This window comes from Euphorbia lathyris, chromosome 3 (genome assembly GCF_963576675.1).
Source record: "Euphorbia lathyris chromosome 3, ddEupLath1.1, whole genome shotgun sequence".
NCBI lineage: Eukaryota > Viridiplantae > Streptophyta > Magnoliopsida > Malpighiales > Euphorbiaceae > Euphorbia > Euphorbia lathyris.
The window spans coordinates 85520204-85546526 of NC_088912.1; the positions used below are offsets into that span (position 1 = coordinate 85520204).

At 39.2% G+C, this 26323-nt stretch overlaps 2 protein-coding genes across 2 annotated transcripts; one reads left to right on the top strand and one right to left on the bottom strand.

Annotated features, from left to right (window-relative positions):
- Positions 1–8097: 8097 nt before the first annotated feature.
- On the top strand, positions 8098–10235 carry LOC136223243 (protein NODULATION SIGNALING PATHWAY 1). Its single transcript, XM_066011143.1, has one exon. The coding sequence runs from the start codon at positions 8233–8235 to the stop codon at positions 9847–9849; it is 1617 nt and encodes a 538-aa protein (XP_065867215.1). The 5' UTR covers positions 8098–8232; the 3' UTR covers positions 9850–10235.
- A 12-nt stretch (positions 10236–10247) lies between these two features.
- On the bottom strand, positions 10248–15373 carry LOC136223244 (E3 ubiquitin-protein ligase SPL2). Its single transcript, XM_066011145.1, has 6 exons — positions 14850–15373; positions 14212–14313; positions 13137–13307; positions 12884–13005; positions 10897–11016; positions 10248–10722 (listed from the first exon to the last, which is right to left on the bottom strand). The coding sequence occupies exons 1-6, from the start codon at positions 15231–15233 to the stop codon at positions 10428–10430; spliced, it is 1194 nt and encodes a 397-aa protein (XP_065867217.1). The 5' UTR covers positions 15234–15373; the 3' UTR covers positions 10248–10427.
- Between the last annotated feature and the right edge of the window lie 10950 nt (positions 15374–26323).

Genomic DNA, 26323 nt, shown 5'->3' on the forward strand with positions numbered 1-26323 from the left:
GCCACCGTTACTATCGCCCAACAGTCCCCGTCGAATCAAGCTCCTCCATATTCAAATCACGTTCGGCCTTCTTTCCCTCAAAATTCTGGCGCTGCTCGCGGTGGCCGGGGTTATTATCACCGTGGCAGAGGCGGACGGGGCAGAGGCGGACGATGGCAGCAAAATAGCGGTCCTCGCTGGTCAGGGGCTGTTTCTTTACAACAGCCATGGGGGTACGGGCCATGGACTGGACAGGCGCCCCAATGGGCCTATCCCCCATGTCCTTATCCTTCTTGGCCCAATTCTTCACATGGTGCAACTCATGGTGCAACTCGCGGGCCTGTTTTTAATAACAATTCTTCTGCAGTCCAGCCAGGCATATTGGGAGCCCATCCGCAGGCCCATCTGGCCCAGTATTACACTCCAACAAACATTGAGGCGGCTATGCACACCTTGACAATCACACCACCTGCAGAACCTTGGCATATGGACACCGGCGCCACTTCTCACATGAGCGGGGATGGAGGTAAACTCACATCTTATTTAAATAAGAGTCCTAACACGAGTATCGTAGTAGGTAATGGCACTTGTATTCCTGTTATCGGTCTTGGTAATGCATCCTTAAAAACAAACAACAAAACCCTAGAATTGAACAATGTTTTACATGCCCCTAGATTAATCAAAAACCTTATATCTGTGCGGAAATTTGCTATTGATAATAATGTGTCCGTTGAATTTGATCCTGTTGGTTTCTCTGTGAAGGACTTGCGCACGGGGATCCCTATTATGAGATGTAATAGCACCGGTGATTTATATCCAGTCACATCCTCCTCTTCAGAGTCTTCTTATGCTTTAAATGCTTCTGTTTTATCTCCTTCAGTTTGGCACAATAGATTGGGCCATCCTGGTCCTCAAATTTTAGACAATCTTCGAACTAATAATTTTATTTCTTGTCCTAAAAATGTTGATTTTTCTATTTGCAATTCTTGTGTGCTTGGGAAACATATTAAATTGCCTTTTTATGCTTCTAAAAATATGTCATCAATGCCGTTTGATATTATTCATAGTGATATATGGACATCTCCTGTTCTAAGTTCTAGTGGCTATAGATATTATGTTCTTTTCCTAGATGATTATTCTAATTTTCTGTGGACTTTTCCCTTAGCAAATAAATCTCAAGTTTTTTCTGTGTTCCTCACATTCCGAAATTACGTACGTACTCAATTTGAAAAAGATATCAAAACTTTTCAGTGTGATAATGGTGGAGAGTATAACAATAGTCATTTTCATGATTTTTTTAACAATAATGGTATGCAATTCCGTTTTTCATGTCCACATACTTCCTCCCAAAACGGTAAATCTGAACGAACGATTCGAACAATCAATAATATAATTCGCACTCTTCTAACACATGCTTCTTGCTCTCATTCTTTCTGGCCTCATGCTCTTGCTCATGCGACCTATCTTTTAAATATTCTCCCTCACAAAAATCTTAGTCTTCTTTCACCGACTCAAATTCTCTACAATCGTACTCCTTCTTATACTCACTTACGCACTTTCGGTTGTCTTTGTTACCCACTTGTCCCTTCTTCCTCTAGAAATAAACTTCAACCTAGGTCCTCTCCATGTGTGTTTCTTGGATATCCATCCAATCATCGAGGCTATAAGTGTTACGACATCTCCGCGCGGAAAATAATTATATCTCGTCACGTTATTTTCAATGAAAGCAAATTTCCATTTTCCACTCAACATGTCTCGGCCTCCCCTCCCATTTCTTCTATTTCCAACTCACCTACACAAACAACCCAACCCATTATTCCCTTCCCCACTAATGCGTCCACTCCTAACCAAAGCCCAGTTTCACCACGGCCCAACAGTCCCAACCCATCTTCCCAAAACAGCCCAGCACTTCCCCCTTCTCCTCTCGACAGTCCCTTTTCCTTCTCCAATTCAACACGGCCCAAACACAAATTCCCCACAACAGCTCACCTCCCCACAACAGCCCACTTCCCCGCCTTCTCCCGATCCTATACACGCCAACCCAACCCAACCGACTCACCCTATGACAACCCGAGCTAAACTTGGAATTTTCAAACCCCAAAGAAAGCTCAACTTACACACCACCACTATTTCTCCTATTCCTTCTAATCCCTCACTTGCTTTACAAGACCCTAATTGGAAACAAGCCATGACTGAAGAATATAAGGCTCTTATTGAAAATAAGACGTGGGTCCTCGTACCCCGTCCTTCTAATGCTAATGTTCTTCGTAGTTGGTGGATTCTCAGGCACAAATTTAATGCAGATGGATCTTTTGAAAGATACAAAGCAAGACTTGTTGGAAATGGGGCGAATCAACTTGTTGGGGTAGACTGTGGTGATACTTTCAGTCCAGTTGTTAAGCCAGCAACAATTCGAGCTGTATTAAGTATTGCACTTTCTAAAGGTTGGCCACTACATCAGCTGGATGTAAAAAATGCTTTTCTTCATGGGGATCTTCATGAGACTGTTTATATGCATCAACCACTGGGATTTCGGGATCCCAACTATCCAGATCATGTATGCCTTCTTCAAAAGTCTCTTTATGGTCTCAAACAGGCACCACGGGCGTGGTACCAACGGTTTGCCTCTTTCTTGTCTACCATGGGTTTTTCTCACAGTAAATCTGATCATTCACTGTTTGTCTTTCGTCGGGGAGCAGAGATGGCATATCTACTCTTATATGTGGATGACATCGTTCTAGCTACTTCTTCCACTGCTCTACAAGAGTCAATTATCAACAAATTGAGTTCCGAATTTGCTATGAAAGATCTTGGCCCATTGAGTTATTTTTTAGGGATATCTGTCACTCGGAGCGCCGGCTCTCTTTTTCTGTCTCAAAAGAAGTATGCTACTGAGATCATTTCTAAAGCCGGTCTTTCTTCAGCAAATTCCTGTACAACACCTGTTGACACTAAGCAAAAACTGAGTGCTTCATCTGGTTCTGCTTATCATGATCCATCTGAGTATCGAAGTTTAGCTGGTGCATTACAGTATTTGACTCTCACTCGCCCAGACATCAGTTATGCTGTTCAGCAAGTCTGTTTATTCATGCACGATCCCAAAACGTCTCATATGGCAGCTATCAAGCGGATTCTTCGATATGTTAAAGGAACCCTGGAGTTCGGACTTACATTCACAACCTCTTCACTAGATTCCTTGGTCTCCTATACAGATGCAGATTGGGGGGGATGTCCTGACACTCGACGTTCTACTTCAGGATATTGTGTTTTCCTTGGTGACAATCTTCTGTCTTGGTCTGCTAAGCGGCAACCCACTTTATCTCGTTCTAGTGCTGAAGCAGAGTATCGTGGTGTTGCTAATGTCGTATCTGAAACTTGCTGGATTAGAAATCTTCTTCTTGAACTTCATTGCCCTATTAGTAAATCCACCTTGGTATATTGTGACAATGTGAGTGCAGTTTACCTCACTGGTAATCCTGTACAACACCAACGTACCAAGCATATTGAGATGGATATACATTTTGTTCGAGAAAAGGTTGCTAAAGGAGAGGTTAGGGTACTTCATGTTCCTTCTCGTCATCAAATTGCAGATATTTTCACCAAAGGTCTACCACAAATTCTTTTCGACGACTTCCGCTCTAGTCTCAACGTTCGACCACCTCCCGTTTCGACTACGGGGGTGTATTAGATATGGATATTTCTGCTGTAATTTAGGAATATAATTGATTTGTAATTATCATGTTCACACATATATCTTGTGTATATATATCACATTATCAATGAATGGAAAGGCAAGGATTCTACCTTATCACATTCTATATTAATTAATGGGAAAAGTACAAAAATAAACCTTGTGGTTTGGCCCATTTTCGAACTACACCTCTGTGGTTTAAACGTTTGTAAAGTGGTACCATGTACTTCATTCCGTTAGCAAACATAGGCATTTCCGTCTAACAGTGTTAAAAATGATGAGGTGGCAGTCAAAGTCAAAAAGTAAGAAGGATATTTTTGTCATTTCATTGTCTTCTTCAACCTTGCATTCCTCCTGCAAAAATGAATCAAATAACTAAACCATCAATATTCAAAAATTTCATTACCTCCTACATAATTTAACCCAACAAAATGAATTAACAAACTCTCATCTGCAATCGTCGGCATTAGTTTTCTCTCACAGGCAGAAGTACTAGAGCTGCAACATGAATTTTTTTTTTTACACTTCCATTTTAATTCCAATTAAGCAAAGATTTAAACAGAAGCAATTAAGAAAACTTAGTTTACCTTGTGAGAAACTCGGTGATAGGATGAGAGGAGAAGATTTTAGAGCGATCGCCATTAGCGATGTGTTGAATATCAGGCTGGAGATCTTCGTAAGTCATAACAGGTAATTTAGATTTGAAGGTGTCCCGATCGGTAGAAGAAAGTGAGATGAGAGTTAGGTTTTGGAGATTACAGTGAAATTAACAAGAGTAGATAGATGAGAGGAGGAGGAATCGGTGGAGGTAGTAAGATTGAGGCGGTGAATGCGGAGGGAAGGAATGGACAACTGCGGCCGGTGAGGGCGGTACAAGATGTTAACAGCAGTACCAGCAATTGCAGCTACGAGGAGGAGCAATATGAGGATGAGAACCGACCAAAAGCAGTAGCAGCAAATGCTACGACCACTGCGGGAATGGCGATGGCGGTTATGCGGCTGAGGTCGGTAAGGAGCTCGAGTAGTGGGGTTATAGATGCGATTTGGCAGGCGGTGCTGGAGGATTAGCACCGTTGGCGACGAGGCCGCCATTGGCGGCAGGTTTGGAAGAAGGGAAGACTCTATCCGACATTTGCAGGCGGGGTGAAATTGAAAATTGGGGAAAAAAGAAGAGGTAATGAAACAGAGAGAGGAAAAGATCATGAATGATAGGAAAAGTTAGAAAAATAAAATAGAGAGGTAATGAAATTTTTGAATATTGATGGTTTAGTTATTTGATTCATTTTTGCAGAAGGAATGCAAGGTTGAAGAAGACAATGAAATGACAAAAATATCCTTCTTACTATTTGACTTTGACTGCCACCTCATCATTTTTAACACTGTTAGACGGAAATGCCTATGTTTGCTAACGGAATGAAGTACATGGTACCACTTTGCAAACTTTTAAACCACAGGGGTGCAGTTCGAAAATGGGCCAAACCACAAGGTTTATTTTTATACTTTTCCCTTAATTAATTGGACGTTTTTTATATCATTTTCCTTTAAGATACCGCTCTTAAAGTGAATTAGACTTTTGTTTATAAATAGAATCTTGAAACGTTCTTCGTTCACTATGCCTCTATTTCGTTCTAATCTCTTCAAATTTTGTAAAAGTTTCATTCTCAAAGGCTGGTGGAACAGAAATGTGTAAACAAAAAGAGTTAGCAAGAATTGTGTCAAACAAACAAAACCAAGTGATGCACCAATGACAAATAACATTAATACCGTAAAACCTCTGTAAATTATAATGTTGGGACTATGAAATTTTATAAATTTATAAAAATATCAATTAATTATTAATTATTAATTTATAGAGTGATTTTAATTTTTTTAAATAAATTTTAAATCATTAATTTAAATAAAGTTTTTGTGTAAAATAAACGAACAAATAAAGTTTTTGTCTAAAATCAATGAATTATATATTCATCATTTTTTTACGTTATATAAGTTAATTGAACTTGAAAGTTCATTGTATTTATGTTAAAAATATTTAACGTATCATAGTTAAAAATATTATATATTTGAGAAATTATTAATTTATAGAGATAATAAAACAATGCATTTATCTTACCAAAAAAATAAAACAATACATTTATAAAGGGTTGTTCCAAAAAATTATTATCTTATTAATTTATTAAAATTGATCATTTTTTGAACCGGTTCAAGTCAGGATCTGAAAAAATTATTATTTTAAAGAGATTATTAATTTATCGAGTATTAATTTATAAAAGTTTTACAATATTTGCACAAAAAAAGTCAACAATCAACCTTCACTTTTAACACTTGATCTCTTTAACATACCTTTTGTGACCCTCCACTACTACTTCCACAACTTAAAGCCCAACTTTTAGTATCTTGTGTGTGAATACAGCCCATAACATCAGTGCAATTAATTATCCGCTAAACTCATAATTAAGTCCCTCAATTTTCATGCATTTAGTAATTTTTATTTTTTCAAATTAAGTTTTTGAACTTTAACTCTTATATATATTGAGCTCCTTATTAATGGCTCCGTCAAATAAACCGTTAGTAAAGTATTCAATAAGTGTAAAATTAAAGATCAGCGACTTAATAAAAAAATTATAAAGATTAGAGGTTTAATTAAAAAAAAATTATAAAGATCGTGAGCTTAAGAACTTCCTATGATTGTAGAAACCAAGTATGAATTGAAGAGAAAATTTATTATAAATTAGCTAATATAAAACATTTGTATATATTATCAGTTAATATAACCAATTTTACTGATATTTTTTATTAGTTTTTTTTTTTTAATTGAAGTGGAATTTCAAATTCAATTACTTCAAATTGCATTGTTTAAATTAAACTAACACTAATTGTTAATGAAGCATATATTATTTTCAATGTTTGATATTAGATTCATATCCATAAATAGGAAGTTGAAGTAAAAGGAATCATATAGTTAAGTCCACTATTATTGAGCAGAAGAATTAAAGCTTATATACATAAATGGAATTATGGAATATGCATTAAAATCTTAGAATAGAAGTTGAAGAAATAGAAAATGAAGAATAAGTACAAAATAATAAGAATATGTACATGTGAGGTGTGATGCAACCAAATAAAAATAACAAAACAAACAATGCAAAAGTCAAACAAGAGCTTAATCAATATTCATCCATATTCATATTATAAAAATTGGACAAAAAAGCATTATTTGGCCAAATGTGTTTGGCATCTTCTCCAAATTAAAAAAATAAATAAAATTGTGGTACATAATTCTACTCTCCAAGAACAAAACTTCAAGGAATTAGTCTCTATTTTACTAGGAATTTGGTCTGCAATTCATTGCTTTTTTATATCCATTGTTTGTGGTAAGTTAAGTTTTTTTTACTGGTAGTTGGTAGAAATTAACTGATTTCATTTTTAAAATATAAAAAAAAATAATCCACTGTTTATTTGAACTAAAATGAGTGATTTCTACTCAATTAATCATATATGTTCAAACACGGATTATCAGATTATCTCTTAACCCGCATATTAACGTTGAGCATGTAGAAAGAAGTCAAACAACGAACTTGTTTACTGGTTACGTTGTTCCCACGACGGGAGGAAGAACGACCAGTCCATAATCTAAGAACCGAGTCTCCTTGCAGAAGAGGGGAGATAAAACTTGTTCTTTTAATCCTTACGTGTTTTATGTCTAGCCTAGACCCTTCTATATAGATTAAGATTTCCTTATTCTAGGATTAAATAATATTAATTATAGATTAACTAGTATTGTAACTTCCTTGCTAGATTAGTATTTTCATTAAATAATTATAAATTTGATAGGATTAATCCAATTAGGATTCCTAATTATCTAATACCACATAGATAAAACATGAATCTGTAATCTACCTAAATCCGAATTAGTACGGGCAGATAATTCCTAGAGAAAAACAAAAATAGCTATAAAAATAATAACAAAACAGGCACTAAAGATCTATTTAGTTCAACTATTCATATCTAATATCTAATATTGTTATTAGTTGTTTACTGTTTGTTTGCTATGATTGTTTCTTAATCATAAATTTCTAACCGAACACTTCTATTCTGCTGTTTGGAGTGAGAAAAAAGATACAAAAAGGAGAACCAAACAGACGCTAAATTCATCTCAATCCGAGTTTATAGATTCAAAGGTTAATACAAATAAACAATAATAGAAACAAAGTAGAGAATCTGAAAGGAGACAAAGCATAATCAAACAAAGAAATGGTATATTTCAATAAGTTAACAGAGTTTGCCGGCTTTTGACCATTCTATCACTTCTCTCTCCTTACCTTATTTGTAGATTTCAACTACTTACTTACTAACCCTAAAATAACCTTATAAACAAACATCATATCCTCCAAATTAACAGCACATCATACTTATAAATATGCTCTATATCGTCTCCTTCCAACAAAGGAAACCAAACCCTTTCTTTATTTTATTCCCAATTCAAACAATAATTAAATTTAACACCCCAAGTTTCAATCTTTTTCTCTTAAAGTTTCAAACTTTGTATTCCCCTTTTTCTCAAAATGACTATTGAAGAACCTGAACCAAACCGAATTTCTGATCATATCTTAGATTGGCTTGAAGATTCTGTTTCATTCCTTCCATCTATCTTATTAGATGATCCTTACAATCCATATGATATTAATAACTATGAATGGTGGAATCCAAATGAAGAAGATCAATTCAATCAATTTCCTATCAATACTACAAGTTTTACCACCACCACCACAACAACAACAACTTCTAGTCTATTAGCTCCAACACCATATGATGATCAACCCGTCCTGGATCATCCTCCCCCGTCGAGGAAACGTGAAGCTGTTGATGATCCGGTGCCCGAAACATCTCAGAAGAAGAAACAGAATACTAAAGAGCAAGGAGTTGAAGTTGTTGCAGCGAAAAGATCGAATGGAAATAAGAAAAACAACACGAAAAACACAGCAAATAATGGTAACAAAAAGGAAGGTAGATGGGCAGAACATTTGCTTAATCCATGTGCATCTGCTATCACATCCGGGAACTTGTCCCGAGTTCAACATCTTATCTATGTTCTTCATGAGTTAGCCTCGTCGACCGGAGATGCTAATCACCGGTTAGCTTTTTACGGTCTTCGAGCCTTAACTCATCATCTTTCTTCTTCACCAAACTTGCCTTCAATAGGGCCTTTGTGTTTTGCCTCAACGGAGCCGAAATTCTTCCAAAGATCATTGATAAAGTTCTATGAGGTTAGTCCTTGGTTTGCCTTCCCTAACAACATAGCTAATTCATCAATTCTTCAAATTCTTGGCCAAGAAGTTGTTCAAAAAAGGAGTCTTCATATTCTTGACATTGGAGTTTCTCATGGTGTGCAATGGCCTACACTTCTCGAGGCCTTAACTCGTCGGTCAGGCGGACCACCTTCTTTAGTACGCATCACGGTGGTCACTGCCACCGGCGAGAATGATCCAAATGCGGAAACCCCTTTTTCAGTTGGTCCTCCGGAAGACAACTTCTCCTCAAGATTACTTGGTTTTGCCAAGTCAATGAACATCAATTTGCAGATCAATAGACTTGAAAATCACTCTCTACAAAGTCTCAATGCACAAGCTATTAACACCAATCCTGAAGAAACATTAATAGTTTGTGCTCAATTCAGACTGCATCATCTGAATCACAATCCGCCCGATGAAAGAACCGAGTTCTTGAAAGTTTTGAGAGGCTTAGACCCTTCAGGAGTGATACTAAGTGAAAACAATACAGATTGTAGCTGCAACAGCTGTGGAGATTTTGCAACAGCATTCTCAAGGAGAGTGGATAACCTATGGAAGTTTTTGGATTCAACTAGCTCGGCTTTCAAAGGTCGAGAATGCGAAGAACGGAGAGTGATGGAAGGAGAGGCAGCAAGGGCATTGACAAACCAGAAAGAGATGAATGAAGGGAAAGAAAAATGGTGTGCAAGAATGAAGAGTGTGGGATTTGTAGGTGAGGTATTTGGTGAAGATGCCATTGATGGAGCTAAAGCTTTGTTAAGGAAGTATGATAGTAATTGGGAGATGAGAATGGAAGAGAAAGATAAGTGCATTGGGTTATGGTGGAAAGGGCAGCCTGTTTCTTTCTGCTCATTGTGGAAGTCATCAGATACTAAGGAAAATGACAGTTAAAAACAGGATATGAAGCATAGTTTCAGTTCGCTTGTTATGTGAAATCGAGTGAATTCTAGTGAAATCTAGTGAAATTCTACAATAATAATCCCGGAGCACACCCGACCAATTAATTGATATCGTTTGTATACATTTATTTCTTAACATCGATCATCTTCTATCCATCATTCTTTTCTTTAGTCGGGTGTATTACTCCAAAAATACAGTAGAAGTTCCCATGGAATGCATAGAGGCTGGTTTTGACAGTCCTCTGTTTTTGTTAAATGCTTGATATTTGTTTGACAGATCGTTTCGATGGAAGTAGGAATTCATAACAATGAGAAGTTTGGTGTAAATATGATACTGAGATGTTTCCTATTTGTTGTCCCCATTGCCAAGGAGCCAGACATGTTATTAGCTTTAAGTTCTAAATAAACATGATAGATCATTTAATATTCTACAATCCAAAATTCAAACAATTTTTCTAAATAAACATGATATATATATATATATATATCTTATCAATATGAATCAGTTTGTAACGTATGTGTATATACATATATGCTTCTCCATGCTGAAATTACTAACTCTCTGGTTCCTCAGCACTCAAAAATTCGAATAGAAGATCGCACAGCCTGCCGACAAAGAGGGCACTTTGGTGATACTTCACGCTCAACTGAAATGGAACAGAGTTGGCAACAAACAAGATGCCCACACGGAACGAATGCAGAACGTCTTCTCCTCATCAAGCAGATCACACACAATTGACCATCAGGAACATCTCCTGTCTCATCCTCTTCGTCGATTTGAGACACCTCTGCATCACTAATAATGCCTTGGCTCTGTTCCTGAGATTGTCTCAGTTGCCGCCACTGCTTCCATCTATTCCAATTCCTGAACAAAGATGTGCAAATGAATACTATTCAGGACCTGAATGATACATTGCAGCTAAGGATTGATTGAGTATTCTTTTTCAAATTGTTTCGGAAAGATTGTATCAAATGAACCAAATTTTATCTCTACTACACATCTCAGAAGCAGATACTGATAGAAGCTTATAAAGCCTACCTCATGAAAGCATAGCCGAGGATACCAATTGACACTGAACCAAGAATAATGCCACTCCACAACAGAACTTTTGACTTGAAGGCAAGATCCAGCACCATTTGATCCTTCGTCATATCTGACCTGCAACAACACCCCCGCAAAAGACATCTTACAGCAGAGATACTTACAACACACATATATGAAAAATAAGTCGATAAAGAGATAACAGTCAGCTCACACAAAGTAATCTCATCGTATATTCATAAGAACACAGGATTCAAGATATTATATCATAAAAGTTTCTAAAGCATATCCTATTGACAAACATAAAAAAAACAAGATCTCTGTAACATATAAATGAACATGCTAAGTAGCTACAACGAAATTTCTTAATTAAGAGCATTGTACTAGATGAAGTGTATGTAAAAGGGCGGCCCGGTGCACTACGCGTCCCCGCTGAGCGAGGGTCCGGGGAGGGGTCCCACCACAAGGGTGTACTGGAGGCAAGCCTTCCCCTGCTAATTTATTTGGCAAGAGGCCGCTCCTAAGACTCGAACCCGTGACCTCTTGGTCACACGAAAACAACGTTTACCGTTGCGCCAAGGCTCGCCCTCATGAAGTGTATGTATGCCATAAAAATAAATTCTGTTCTTTAAAGCCTATGAAATATCAGCTTATCAGGTATAATATATATGATAGAACTATGATAGGAGCCAACAGCTCCATCTTCTAAAAGCTACTACCACAAATACTCCATTCAGAATAAGAAATAATTAATTTTATTAGTGTCATATGAAGCACACAGAATGATTTGTTGACAAATGGGAAGTTCGCAACATTCCAATAGAAGATAATGGCAACTCCTTCACAGGCCAAATAATGAAACCAAAACAAAGCAAGATACCAAAAATTGATGATCCCATGCTGGTGCCACAAGATAAACCCAATATAAGTAATGAGCTACCCAACTGTTCAACCAGAATTTTGAAAACTGCTAACCTATGATGCACGGAAACAGAAACCAGGAAACATGATTTCTAAAAATCATAGGAAACGGAAATGTGGGGGAAACGTGTAAATATTAAAAATATAGGGTAAATATATAAATATTAAAAACGTAATAATATATTTAAAATAATAATATGCAAGTCTTATAGAACCAATTATTAATATTATACATATATAAAATAAACAATACTATTAAATAAGCTTTTGACTTCCTATTAATTTATCCATCAATATGCTTTACAAAGACATAATAATAAATTTAGTATAAGAAAACACCCACCCAATATTAATATTATTTTTTCTCCAAATCACCCACCAAACTAAATACTGTGTGAAATATTATATTGGGATTTGGCAAGTGTCATCATGCATGTCTTACAAGTAAGAAATAACCATGAAACATTGAAACAATGAAAGTGTGAAACAGAACAAAACTAGAAGACAGTGCATGCATGTGAATGAAGATGAAGAACAACATGGAATAGGAAAACACTTCTTGTCTTCTTGATAAATTGATAGCTCTAGTTAGATTAGATCAGAATTTCAGAAGTTCAAGCATGAAGAAACTAAGGAAGAATGTCTTCAAAGTTCAAGCTTGCTCAAGAATTCAGAATTGTAGCAGAAAAATAAGGTTAATTGTTTAAATAGAAGGAAAAGTTATCATCAATATAAGAAGTTTGACTTCAAATAGGAAGTTTCAGTTTCCAATTTTCATACCCTAGTTCTAGTGTGATACAGAATTGCAGAAAGAGCAATTTTCAATTTGCAGAAATTCTGCCGAAATTGGAGCAGAAAAGGTTTTCAAAGTTTGAGAAGTGTTTCATATTTTCCTTAATTACCGAAAGTGCCCGGAAACATTTCGAAAACAATTCGTATCAGCTTCCGTCTCCATGCATCACAGCTGCTAACGAGTGATACTAGCATGTCTAATTACACAATCTTATTTATCCAATGGAAACTTTATTAAATATTTCAAAGTTTAGAGAATGAGCCTCCTTACAGAAAATAGGGAAGATCCTTGCAAGACTTTATCTCATGTATTCCATTACTATTGCTCAAAATTCCAACTGCATTAATTTCCTTCCCTAATGGAAGGATTTTCTCCTCATCAAGCAGACCAACCTAAAAAAACAGAACAAATTAATAATGTCAGACCTAACAAACATATAAGCGGAGATAGAAGGAACCACATGTTCACTGTGCATTAAAGTCATATAAGGCAGCATACTTAGATTAACTACTTTGGAACTTACAGGGTATTCATGACCAAAAAGTGCCTGAAGAAATGTATATGGAGAAGCATCAATAGGTTGCAACTGATGATAAACTGTTGTAAGAGGCAGAGGATGTCTTGAGCCGTCCATATTTACAATTATAAAATCTGTTGATGGCCATCGACCTCCTTCAACTAGAACAAAAGGAATCTGTCAAATACGGACAAAGAATTAATCAGGTCCTTGCTATCACACCCATCAAAATAATCAATTAGGAAGACTCTCAGCTTCATTGAACAAACCAAAAAGTAAAATCACCCAAGGAAAAACGAACTGTGAACAGTAAAAACAATAATGGCAAATAGATACACTAATGACTCAGTCCTATTTGTCTTCAGCAAATGAACACAAGAAAGCCATGACAGCAACGATGCAAGTAGAGCAATAGCCCAAACAGCTTTGTAATTTCACTTGAAAGAAAAAGGCAATAATAAAACAGACTGAGAGAATTGTATGTGCTAAGTTCCAATTATTGCTAATCGTAAGATCTCTTTTTCCCCATTCAACTTTTAGTAGATTGTCCAATTACTTCACTGAACTTGTGAAACGAAAAAGGAAAATGCCAATTGACAATGTCCAAGAGTCCAATTTATATCTGCTCTTCCTTTACAAACAAGTCATAAATTCCAGAGGAAGAAATCACATTCAAACACAGGCATGACCGACATATTTAATGGGAATTAGATTCCACTAAAGAATATGCAAAAAAATCAGCTTATATAACATGCAGGACAAATCGTATGATATATATAAATGTACTGACAAGAAAGCCCAAATTCTGATCGATTTGTGGTCTACAGAAAATGGATGCTAAAGATTAGCAGTAAGATTGTTAACATTACATTCCAATGTAGGCTAGGTTATACTCAATAAACAGAAACAAAATTATATTTTAAAGAAATAGAAAAAATACTTGTTTTTAGATTTCACTGTGGCACTCTCATATTGAATTAAAATGACTGAACAAGATCAAATTCCATTGTTACTTTTGCTGGAAATAATACAAGAGTAACAAATATCTGCTAAACCAACAAAAAAGAAGTAATGAATTCACCGCTCGCAATGACGTTGATTCTTGTTCTCTCAAAGATCTGCCAAAGATAGCTCGTATGTCAGAAGTCCATCCAAAGAAGCCCTTCCATTCGTTGTATATACACTTCACAACACATAAACCACAAATCAGATTGGGCCACTTTACAACTTGAGAATCAATCATGAAGCAGCCAGATAGATTCAAAAGAATTATCATCAGTAGCTCCTGACTTGAAGTTCTTTCAAAAGAATAAATGGTTGAAATATAACATCCATTACGTTCTTAAAAATTAGATATTCTAGTACATGAAATAGTAGTAGTCAGGTCATGGTTATGGCTCTAAGGGCTAATGCAGTTTGTAGGACATGCAAGCAAGGGTACTCTCCTAAGAACATAGAATGTCATTTAGAATTTCATCTCTCTCATAAACACCCCAAAGTATCATTACTTGGCCATTGCCTAGCATACCTAAAGCTCTACAGAAGCATTTTTTCGTGCCTAATAACAAATTTCAGTTGCATCTCAAATATCAATTCACAAGCCCATACCCACATCTTTTGCAGCTTTAAACTAATTACATTTTCAGTTCTAACAATGGGAAAATGAAGTTCTTTTTCATAAATAGATTAGGTTAATGTAAATATTGAAAATACACATACCGTTTGAGTTCTCTGCACAATAACGGCCTTATCACCAGATTCATGACCGATCAGCACATTAGGCCTCAAGCTCCCCCAATTGCTATCGGTGGCAGACTTAGACTCCACCTGGCCACGAACAATAACAAGGTTCTGAGATCGGTCTTGGTCAATATTCTGGTTTCCGTTTTCATCGGACGATTGGGGAACATCAAGGATAGAGCGGAGATCAGAGACTGTAACGCACGGGGCCTTGCGAATTTTGTGAAGCGCCTTGGAATTGGAAGTGAACTTGAGCAAAGAACGGACGGCAGCATAAGCGAGAGCAACCCCGAGAACTGCCCCATCGAAGGAGAGAGCAAGTTGAGAGACTAAAGAGGCTAAGGCTTGCTCGTGTGAAGACATTCTTTTTTCTTAATTTATGCTTTCATAGTTGCTAATATTAGCTTCGTCGCCGTCGGGGAGAGAGTTCGGCGGAGGTAGTGAATTAAAGGAGGGAAATTAGAGATACGGCACGGCACACCTGAAGGCAAAACAGAATGCAGGGGTATGAAAAGTAAATATGACATGACTTATAGTGGTTTTGGTAATTATCGTATCCTGTTCAGTTGAATTGAATGTTATCGCCACGAACCGACATCGTACTTGTGTTTTTTCGCGTGATTATTCTATTTGTTTTTGGGTAAATTACAAAACTAGGTCAAATGAGAGGTCTATTTACATATTTAACCCATTTATTCAACCTACTCCATATCTAGACTGATTTTATGTGACTTTTTCATAATACCCTCAATATTTACGCGCGTCTGTCTCCCTCCCGTCTGACTTCGTAGATTCGATCTTATTCGAAGCCTGCGAAGCTAATGTTTAGGTTTACTTGATGAATTTAATTAGCATATGCGAAGCCTGAATCCGTTTTGAAGCTAATTCGCGAAGTGATATATAACAAAAAAAAATGCCAAATAACAACGGATTCTAACATTAAAATCATAACATTATCAAAATTTACAACAAGATTGCCACAATAAACTCCTAACAAATCACTTCATAATACATGTGCTCTTATTCAATGTCGTTGGATGGATGTGTCTCACGGTACAGAACAAGATTGCCACAATAAACTCCTAACAAATTACTTCATTATACATAGGTTCTTATTCACGACCGATGTATGGATGGATGTCTCACGATAAATAGGCTCTTATTCACCAGAGGGATGGACCTATCCCACGGTGTAGACTCTTATTCACAACCAATGGTTGGAAGTCCAGACCTTTTGGAATGAATGTCTCTCATGGCACCCCAGCACGCCGGCTTCCAAGAATGAATATTATGTATTCAACCACCTTCAGAAAAATTTAATCGTGTTAGTCAGAAAAAAGGAAGATTAGGCTTCACGAAACGATGATTCGCTAAGTATGCGAACATAAATGTGTAAGGAAGAGGGTGATTTTACTTAGCGAAACAATGATTTCGCGACGTCTGCGAGGAGAAATGTGACGCTCTAACTTCGCGAAAAGATGGTTTCGCAGAGTCTGCGAGGAGAAATGTGACGCTCTGACTTTGCGAAACGATGATTTTGCGGAGTCTGCGAGAGAAATTTATCCCGGAGACCAAAAGGGATATTCACCTAAAGAACGTCGCGTATTGATCCTCCAAAGAGATCCGATTGGCGGATCACCAAGGTCCCATCAAAAGAGACCCGCCAGCGAACCTATGAGGCGAATCTCCTTGAACACTCATTCGCCATTAGAACGGTTGGGCCGACCCGACCATAAAGACCATTAATGAGCTATCAATTAGCTAACCGCCGGCTTAAAGGTAACTTGTAACCGCCATTAATGGAACATTAATGGAGACTTTCTAGTTACTGAAAGTTACAACTTTCTAGCTATATATAGCCTACGTCTCAGGCTATCAAGGTACACATTCATTTTTACCCTTTGTCAATTCAGTTTGCCCTCTTGTTCTTCTTTACTGACTTTGGCATCGGAGCTTCCCCCCGTCGAACCCAACGATGCCCCCACAGGGACGGAAGCTAATCAGAATTTCTCCTCAAGTCATCAATTGGTGCGGTGAACGTGGAACCTTAACCAAATAAAGGGTTTTTCGTTCACTTTAAAAGAATATGGCAACTGGAGAACCAAACCCCACATCGGGGGAAGAAACACCATTAGTAACACCATCGAGCCAACCTGTAACTAGTGTTGGGCGCGCTGATTCAAATGCTCCCACAACACAAGCTGAAAGTAGTATGCCCCCGGACGCTTTCATCAACATGTGTGCAGAAGCAATAGGAGAGAAGTTTGGTTCTGAGACAGGTAATCGCCTACGGTCATTCATGACCATTCCTCCGTTTTGGAGCATGGCGCCCACATCTACGATATCTTCTTGGCCCCAGATGACTCTAGGACCAAACGCCCACAATTCTTCATTTCTCCAAGCTCACAATACAGAATCCTTGGTAACTTCCACGGCGGCGTTCGGTGAACGACCGATCAATCGGGAATTATTCCCTGCTGGCGCATGAGGAAGTCAAAGGAACGATCAAACTCTTCCTGACGGATCTACAAGCCGTGGGATAAATCTAGGCGGATCAGATATCCCAAGGCGACCACGGTCGAATCTCTCCTTGGGTGGATCGGAAGGGCGAAAACACACAAAGCATAGAAAAGAGAAAAGTAGGCGGTCCGAATCGCCTTCGCCCCGAAGACCAAGGTCCTCCCGCAAAGGCAGATCACCCCCATCTATTGGACGTAGACGGAGCAAAAGGCCAGTAGAGACACCCCGTTCGAATGGGCCACCGCCACCACCACACCAAGGAAATGAAGGGCACATTCCTTCAGGAGGCTCTGGAGGGGGTAGCGGTCAAGCTCCCCCAGGCGGACATGGCGGAGGAGGTGGAGGTGGAGGTGGGCGTGAAAACGGAGGCGGACGAGGAAGCAGAGGCGGACGATCACCCTCGGATCCATCTTCAGGATCCAGCTCTTCATCTTCTCCAAGCAGATCTCTACAGAGGGGCCGCCCAAGGGCGGGTCCGGAGAATTTTGATGACAGAGTTCGAGCTGCGGTGCTCCGCATGAATGAGGAGAATGCCAGGCATAACCCATTCGCCAATAGAGATTCGCCCTTCACGGCTTGGATCGAGGCAGAGGAAACGGATAGGCATTTTAAAATACCTAATCTCCCTATATACACGGGTGCTGACAACCCAGAGGCCCACGCCAGAAAATACCGAATACTGCTTCGCCTCAACCATGCAACTGAACCAGTGCTATGCAAAATGTTTATCACCACGTTAGGAGGTCCCGCTTATGACTGGTTCCAATCTCTACCACCTGGCTCGATAGACAGTTGGGACCAACTAAGCAGAGAATTTTGTGCTAAATTCGCCGGTTGTATCCCTCCAGTGGTCAAGTCAAGGAAGCTTTTTGAATTAAAGCAGAAGGCGAACGAATCCCTTCGAGAGTATGTAAACACTTTCAACAAATTGTGTATACAAATTGTTGATGTGGATATCTCCATGGCAGTGGAATCTCTGGTGAAAAACACCACTTGTAAGAGTTTACAAGAGGATCTAATTCGAAAGAAGCCCAGCAGCATGGCAGAATTGATGGAGCGCTGCAAAGACTTTATGGAGGTAGATGACATTCGCCGTGAATCATCATCTCCGCCTAGAAGGGAGAAAAGCGAATCTCTCCATCGGGATAGAGAAAAGGACAAGCACCAGGATTCCTCCTCTAGAAGCCGACGAAGGGTTTCTAAGAACAAATCGGCATTTGTCACCTCCTTCACACCTCTCAATGCTTCTAAAAGTGAAGTGCTTATGTGGATCGAGAACAGTCAACACAAACGGAGCATTTCATACCCCGAACCAAAAGGGGGGAGTACACCAATAGTGGTAAAAATCCTAAAAATTATTGTAAATATCACAGGAAAAATGGTCACGACACAGATGCATGTTGGGAGTTAGCTCGGGAAATAGAGCATCTCATTGAGAGGGGCAAATTGGATCGGTTCATCCAAAATGATGGCAAGAAGGGAGATGGTGATAGATCCAGAGATGACCCAAAGAAGAAAGGAAAGGGGACCATCAATGTCATAGTAGGCGGACCTGGGTACCAACCAGTACTGAAAAAGGCAAAGACCACTGCTCTTGACAGGGCATCGTTGAATCGCCCCTTTGCAGAAGTAGGTCCAGAGATCTCTCCTCATGCAGATGCCTTGGTCATTACTATGATGGTGGAAGGCTGGGAGATGAAAAGAGTGATGATCGATACTGGGAGCTCGTGCAATGTCATCACAAGAGGAGCTTTCGCCAAACTCATGGTTGATCCAATCCAAGTAGAACCAACCGTAGTGGATATCCTAGGAGTGACAGGACATACCATCCAGACAAAAGGCCAGGTAACATTGGATTGTGAGTTAGCAGATGAAGATCAGGTCTGGAAAGGCGATCTAGAATTTTCTATCTTAGATGGTCAGTTGGCCTACAATATTATCCTCGGACGGCCCTTTATCTCCGAAGCAGCAGCCCTTATCTCCATACGCCACTTAACTCTTTACATCCCCACGGCCAAGGGAGGTGTAATGATCAGAGGGAATCAAAAGGTGGCTCAGGAGACGTATTCCGCATCACTAATGATTCGCCCCCAATCTAAGGACGAAGATGAAGAGGAACTCATCACAATGGCCTTGGGCGAGACAGAAATGTACCTCATGGCGGATGAAAAGCAGGTGCGAATGGCTAAAGGGCTCAAAGGTGAAGTTAAAGAAGCAATCACCAAGGTTCTCCATGAAGCGGAAGACGTCTTTGCATGGAAAGATGAGATCCTCCCAGGGATCAGTCCAGACGTGATCACTCACAAACTTAACATCGACAAAGATGCAGTTCCCGTAGCTCAGAAACGGAGAAACCATGGCCTTGAAAGGCAGAACGTGATAGAGGAAGAGATCACCAAGCTCCAACGGGCGGACGCCATTGAAGAGGTACTTTATACACAATGGTTGGCGAATGTCGTTCTGGTGAAGAAGGCAGGCGGATCCTACCGCATGTGTATTGACTTTACGGATCTCAACAAGGCTTGTCCCAAAGACAATTATCCTTTGCCATGTATTGACATACTCGTAGATGGAACCGCCGGACATGCTATGTACTCCTTTACAGACGTAAAGTCGAGTTATCATCAAATCCCCATGGAGCCTTCAGATAGAATCAAGACCTCGTTCGTGACTCACCAAGCCACTTATTGCTTCAAAGTCATGCCCTTTGGGCTTAAGAACGCAGGTGCGCCACCTATCAACGGATGATGAACAAAATATTCGCGGAAAGCAAAGGTGATAACTATTCTGTCTATGTGGATGATATGATCATCAAAAGCACCACTGTGGAAAAACATGCAGATGATGTAAGGGAGGTACTGGTCGTACTCCGACACCACAATATTAAGCTGAATCCGGAAAAATGTACCTTTGGTGCGACATATGGAAAGTTCTTGGGATTCATGATTAGCGAGAAAGGAGTGAGCCCAAATCCTGACAAGGTTAAAGCCGTTCTAGAGATGCAAGCGCCACGGAATATCAGGGAAGTGCAACGCCTTAACGGGCGGATCGTAGCCTATTAATTGATTGAAAATTAATAAGATTTGGTTTTTATTATTTTTCCAAATCAAGTTTTGAAATTTCCTATTAATTCCTCGTATAGAATTGTTCTAGGAAGTTTTCTAATTTTATTTCTGTCTGTATTTTTTTTTTGTTTCGTTATGAGATTATTATTTTTAAAATAATAAATTAAATAAAATATAGCAGCCATTTTTTTTTAAAACAGAAAAAAATAGTCCGGGTTCGCGGAACGGTAATCGCGGGACTGCTGTCCGCGGACAGCGGCACTGCTGCTGTCCACGGACAGCAACCCCGACTGCCGCTGAACGCGAAATCGCCGAATTTAGTAATAAATTTGGTGTTTGGGACAGGTTTAATCTTTTAAATTTTTCTCGGGTAATTTTAATTAAATCTGGGTCCTAATACCGTTTAATTTATTAAACGTGTTTTGAATAAAAAATTAATTGGTATTAAAATGTTTTTGATTGGCATGCATATTTAATTTTTTTAATCGAATTGATAATTTGTATAAAATTGAATATGGTTAATTTGTGAAATTGGTCCAATAGACCGTGACACCGGTTTAAATTGGGAGGGCTAAATTTTAGATATGTGACGACCCTAAAAATTTAGTGGGAGCGAAATGTAATTTTGCATTTAAATGGATGTTAACCGTTTGGGCCTTTATGGGCCTTAGTCACATATGGTAAAAAAATTGGCGATTCACCCTAAGTAACTCGGCTTAACTTTATTAGATGATTTTGGAATGCCATGATCATGCATTATATTTGTATGTCTTACCGTACAGCAACGTGTTATAGAGTTCTATGGGCCCTAAATAAAAGTCGGTTTGTAATTTAATTATTTTGGGAAATATGGCTTGCGTGCCATTCTTTTATTAGTGTAATTTTAGAATAAATTCTATTTATAAAATTGTAATTGATCGTGAAGAAGCTCAGATGGTCCAAGCCCATGGTGGGAGCCCAATGAGACTTGAAGCAAGCCCGTGAAGATTAGATAGTTTATCTAGTTTCACTAGGATGTATTATAAGGCCCATAGAGTCTCTATGTTTATTTTGACTATACAATTGCTTAGTATAACATGAAATATAAGTAGCAACGATCACCAGATCATCACCCGTGATAATTATATGTTAAAGTCGTATCACTTAATTAATCCGGATAATATTGAGTCACTTAAAAGTGCTTTCCAGATTCACACCTCTTCCTCCCAGGTAGTGCTACAGTGTATGACGTGCCCTAGCAGGTATGCTGTAGTAATTAGTGGGCCATCGAGGGTTAGGATACTTCGGTATGGCTAACACGTGTATGGTGGTTGGACTCAACGTGGGTAGCATTAGCTTAGAGCGGGCCCTAAGCATAGATGGGCTAAGTGTCACAAAGCCCATCAAACCAAGAGTCCTCATGGAGGATTGGATAGTTTATCCTACCAAATCGTCAATGGTCGACGGCGGAGCCCTAGCTCGGTCGATTGTTGATGGATTGTGGATCTTGGTCAAGATAGCCAAATAAATATCACCAATAACGAATTAAAATGGATTATTAATTTGATCTTTGGCTTAAGCCCTTTATTCTAACTCTAATGTAATTTTTCCACGTAGATAAAAATCACCAAGTTACATAAAAGAAATAATGACTGCAACAAGCAATAACTCACTCAGACCACTCCTGGAAAAGGAAAAGCTTTCAGGGACTGATTTCCTTGACTGCTCTATAGACTTGCAAAAGGTTTGTAGACACGAGTGGAAGGAATCTGTACTAACTGCTACCTTACCAGCCAACAAAGGGAACATGCCTAAGGGAAAGGCCAAGTCCAAGTCCAAGGCGAACGCCTAAAAGGCCAAGTCAAAGATAAGGAAGGCGGCAGCTCCTAAGGGTAGGTTGGCCTCGACAGATGATGTCTGTCATGAGTGTAATGAGAAGGGACACTGGAAGAACGTGTGTCCAAATCTAAGGGAGAAACAGAAGGCTAAAGCTTCTGGTTCTGGCATTTATGTTGTTGAGATAAATCTGGCTATTTCTACATCTTGGGTTTTAGACACTGGATGTGGTACTCACATTTGTTCAAATGTGCAGGGACTGAGAAATAGGAGGTTGTTAGGATCTGGTGAAGTGGATCTTCGAGTCGGGAATGGTGCTCGTGTATAGGCCTTGGAGATCGGAGATTACACTTTAGAGATGCCTACTGGTTTAGTTTTAGAACTTATAGATTGTTGTTTTGTACCTGCAATGCGCAGGAACATTATCTCAGTTTCTATGTTGGATATTTCCGGTTTTAATTTTAATATTGGACGTGGTAGGATTTCTATACATCGTGGCAATATTGTTTATGGAACCACATTTCTAGAAAATGGTTTGCATATCCTTGATCTAAAACGTAGTGAATCAATCTATAACATAAACGCTAAAAGGATTAAGACTAATGAACTGAATCCTACATATATCTGGCACTGTCGTATTGGCCACATAAATGAGAAACGCATAACTAGGCTTCACTCTAGTAGAGCGCTAGGGTCATTTGACATGCAGTCTTATGACACGTGTGAATCCTTTTTAAGAGGGAAGATGACAAAGGCGCCTTTCACCAAAACTGGTGTAAGGTCCACAGAGCTATTGGAGCTGATACACTCAGATGTATGCGGTCCAATGAGCACCAGTGCTAGATCTGGTTTTCTGTACTTTGTTACCTTCACAGATGACTATAGCCGATACGGGTATGTGTATCTGATGAAACATAAATCTGAAACTCTTCTGAGATTCAAAGATTTTAAAAATGAAGTAGAAAATCAACTTGGCAAGAAAGTAAAAGCGCTTCGGTCTGATAGAGGGGGCGAATATTTGAGCCAAGAGTTTGTCTTATTCTTGAGAGAGTGTGGGATTGTATCCCAACTCACTCCTCCTGGTACACCCCAATGGAATGGAGTGTCAGAAAGGAGGAACAGGACCCTGCTTGACATGGTCCGCTCAATGATGAGTCAAGCTTCTCTCCCTATCTCCTTTTGGGGATTTGCTTTGGAAACTGCTGCTCATATAATTAATAATACACCGAGCAAGGCAGTTGAAGGAACACCATATGAATTATGGACGGGCCGAAAGCCCAACGTTTCCTTCATGAAGATTTGGGGCTGTGATGCACATGTTAAGAAATTGATGAGTGGCAAACTAGAGTCCAAATCTGTCAAATGCCAGTTCGTGGGTTACCCTAAGGAAACTAAGGGTTATTACTTCTACAACCCAGCCGAGAATAAAACATTCGTGGCTAGGTTTGTAGTCTTTTTGGAAAAGGAATTCCTTTCCAAAGTAGACAGTGGGAGCAATATTGATCTCGCTGAGATTCAAGACTCACCAACCCCTACAGCAGATGCTGAGGATGCTCAAGTAACTGATTTAGGTCCTCAAGAAATTGAGGAGGCTGAACCAGTTACACAGGAACCTAGAAGGTCTGATAGGACACGTCATCAACCCGAAAGGTACGGTTTTGTCGTGACTGATGATGGGGACATAATGGTCGATGACCAGGATGAGCCCAAGATTTATCAAGAGGCTATTGAAAGCCCACAATCAGATCAATGGCGTAAAGCTATGGAGGCTGAAATGCAGTCTATGCGTGATAACCAAGTGTGGAACTTGGTGGATCCACCTCCGGGTGTTAAAACAATTGGCTGCAAGTGGTGTTTCAAATTAAAAGCCGATAACACCTTCAAGGGGCGACTGGTGGCAAAAGGTTATAGACAAATCCAAGGAATTGACTATGATGAAACTTTTTCACCAGTTGCTATGTTCAAATCCATTAGGATAGTACTGGCCATAGCTGCATGGTATAACTATGAGATATGGCAGATGGATGTTAAAACTGCTTTCCTGAATGGGAAGTTACTGGAGGATGTCTACATGACACAACCAGAGGGTTTTATCGATCCGAAGTATCCTAACCGAGTATGTAAGCTTCAAAGATCCATTTATGGATTGAAGCAAGCATCTAGGTTTTGGAATCAGAGATTCAATGAAGCCATAACTGAATATGGTTTCGTGCAGAATCCTGATGAACCTTGTGTGTATATGAAATTCAGTGGGAGCATATCCACTTTCCTGATATTGTATGTCGATGACATACTGCTCATTGGAGGCGATATACCAACACTGCAAGGCGTGAAGCAGTGGTTGAGTAAATGCTTCGCAATGAAAGACTTAAGAGAAGCCGAAACGATCTTAGGGATCAGGATCTACAGAGATAGATCCAACGGACTTCTAGGCTTGAGTTAGACAACGTACATAGACAAAGTTCTTAGAAGATTCAGCATGGACCAGGCTAAGAAAGGATTTATGCCTATGCGCCATGGGTTGAAACTTAGTAAGAAAGATTGTCCTCAGACAAAACAGGACAGAGAGAACATGGAAAAGGTCCCATATGCGTCAGCTATAGGATCTATCATGTACTCTATATCATGTACAAGGCCAGATGTTGCATTTGCACTTAGCATGACTAGCCGGTACCAGTCAGATCCCGGTGAGGAGCACTGGAAGGCAGTTAAGGCTATCCTAAAGTACCTTAAGCGTACCAAGGATCTCTTTTTAGTTTTTGGTGGGCAAGAGGAGCTGGCAGTATCAGGTTACACTGATGCAAGTTTCGAGACTGATGAGGACTAGAAACAATCACAGTCTGGTTATGTTTTTCTCCTGAATGGCGGTGCCATTAGTTGGAGATCCTCAAAGCAGCCTACCATTGCCGATTCTACTACGGAAGCTGAGTACATAGCTGCATGCGACGCTGCAAAGGAAGCAGTTTGGATCAAGAAGTTCATAACTGACTTAGGTGTAGTTCCTACTATCCTAGGTGCAGTTGATGTTTTCTGTGATAACAACGGCGCCATAGCACAAGCACTCGAGCCCCGATCACATAAGAGATCCAAACATGTACTTAGAAAGTTTCACCTCATCTGGGAGATCCAGGCGAGAGGTGACATTACATTACAGAGAGTTGACACCGAGAACAATGTCGCAGATCCGTTTACCAAGGCACTTGCACAGCGCCTACATGATGGTCATACTAGATCTATAGGGATTAGGGCAATGCCTGCTTGGAACTAGTCCAAGTGGGAGACTGTTGGTGTGCCCTAGTTCTAAGGCATTGGTTCATGTATATTGTATTATGTTTTTTTATTATTCTTGCATAGATACACTATTTGTGTTACATTAATAAAGGCATTAATCTAGTTCATTTATATCTTCTGCTATAATATGAATAGAGAATCCATTGATTGATAATCGTAAAACCATATCCCAAGTCTATTCTATCATGGGAATGATTAGGACCACAGACTTGTATATTCGACGACTGTATGGTAGTAATTGATACTAGCCATAGCACTTGATAAGTCAGTTGTGAATATGGGTACATGTTGTATACATGTGACTGGATCGATCCGCCTGAGAAAACTACATGGTGGTTGTGTCATTATTTTTCTTAAGTAGGTCTCTAACTGTCTTCAGACCAGATTTCATTATAATATCAATATGGGATCCGATTCACTTTGACATACGCCCAACAGGTCTGTAACAGGATGCCAAACACGGGTATGATTGGGTGAACAGGTGCACACATTGGCATTGATAGTGAAGTGATGGAATTACCACTCACGTAATAGTGAGATGATATCACATGCCACTTTATAAGTGAGATTGATAAGTGTGTGGCCACACCCTGATAAGTAGTTTACTTATCTGATTCATTAATCTACTTAAGATCAAGAAATATCATAAACAACAGAGAGGATGACAGCCGCCATGCCTCTAGTTTATAATATCGATATCAAATGGTAAAAGAAGTTAAGAGATAACTACAGGGTCTTTGCATCTTTAGACTGCTGAAACTC

What these genes read in the sequence shown, in the direction of transcription:
- LOC136223243 (XM_066011143.1), top strand. Translation starts at nt 8,233, where the DNA reads ATGACTATTGAAGAACCTGAACCAAACCGAATTTCTGATCATATCTTA.
- LOC136223244 (XM_066011145.1), bottom strand. Translation starts at nt 15,233, where the DNA reads ATGTCTTCACACGAGCAAGCCTTAGCCTCTTTAGTCTCTCAACTTGCT. An exon ending in TTGTGCAGAGAACTCAAACG is followed by an intron (nt 14,314 to 14,849) that starts GTATGTGTATTT and finishes TGTGTTGTGAAG; the next exon opens with TGTATATACAACGAATGGAA. An exon ending in AAGGATCTTCCCTATTTTCT is followed by an intron (nt 11,017 to 12,883) that starts GTAAGGAGGCTC and finishes GTGTTGTTGCAG; the next exon opens with GTCAGATATGACGAAGGATC.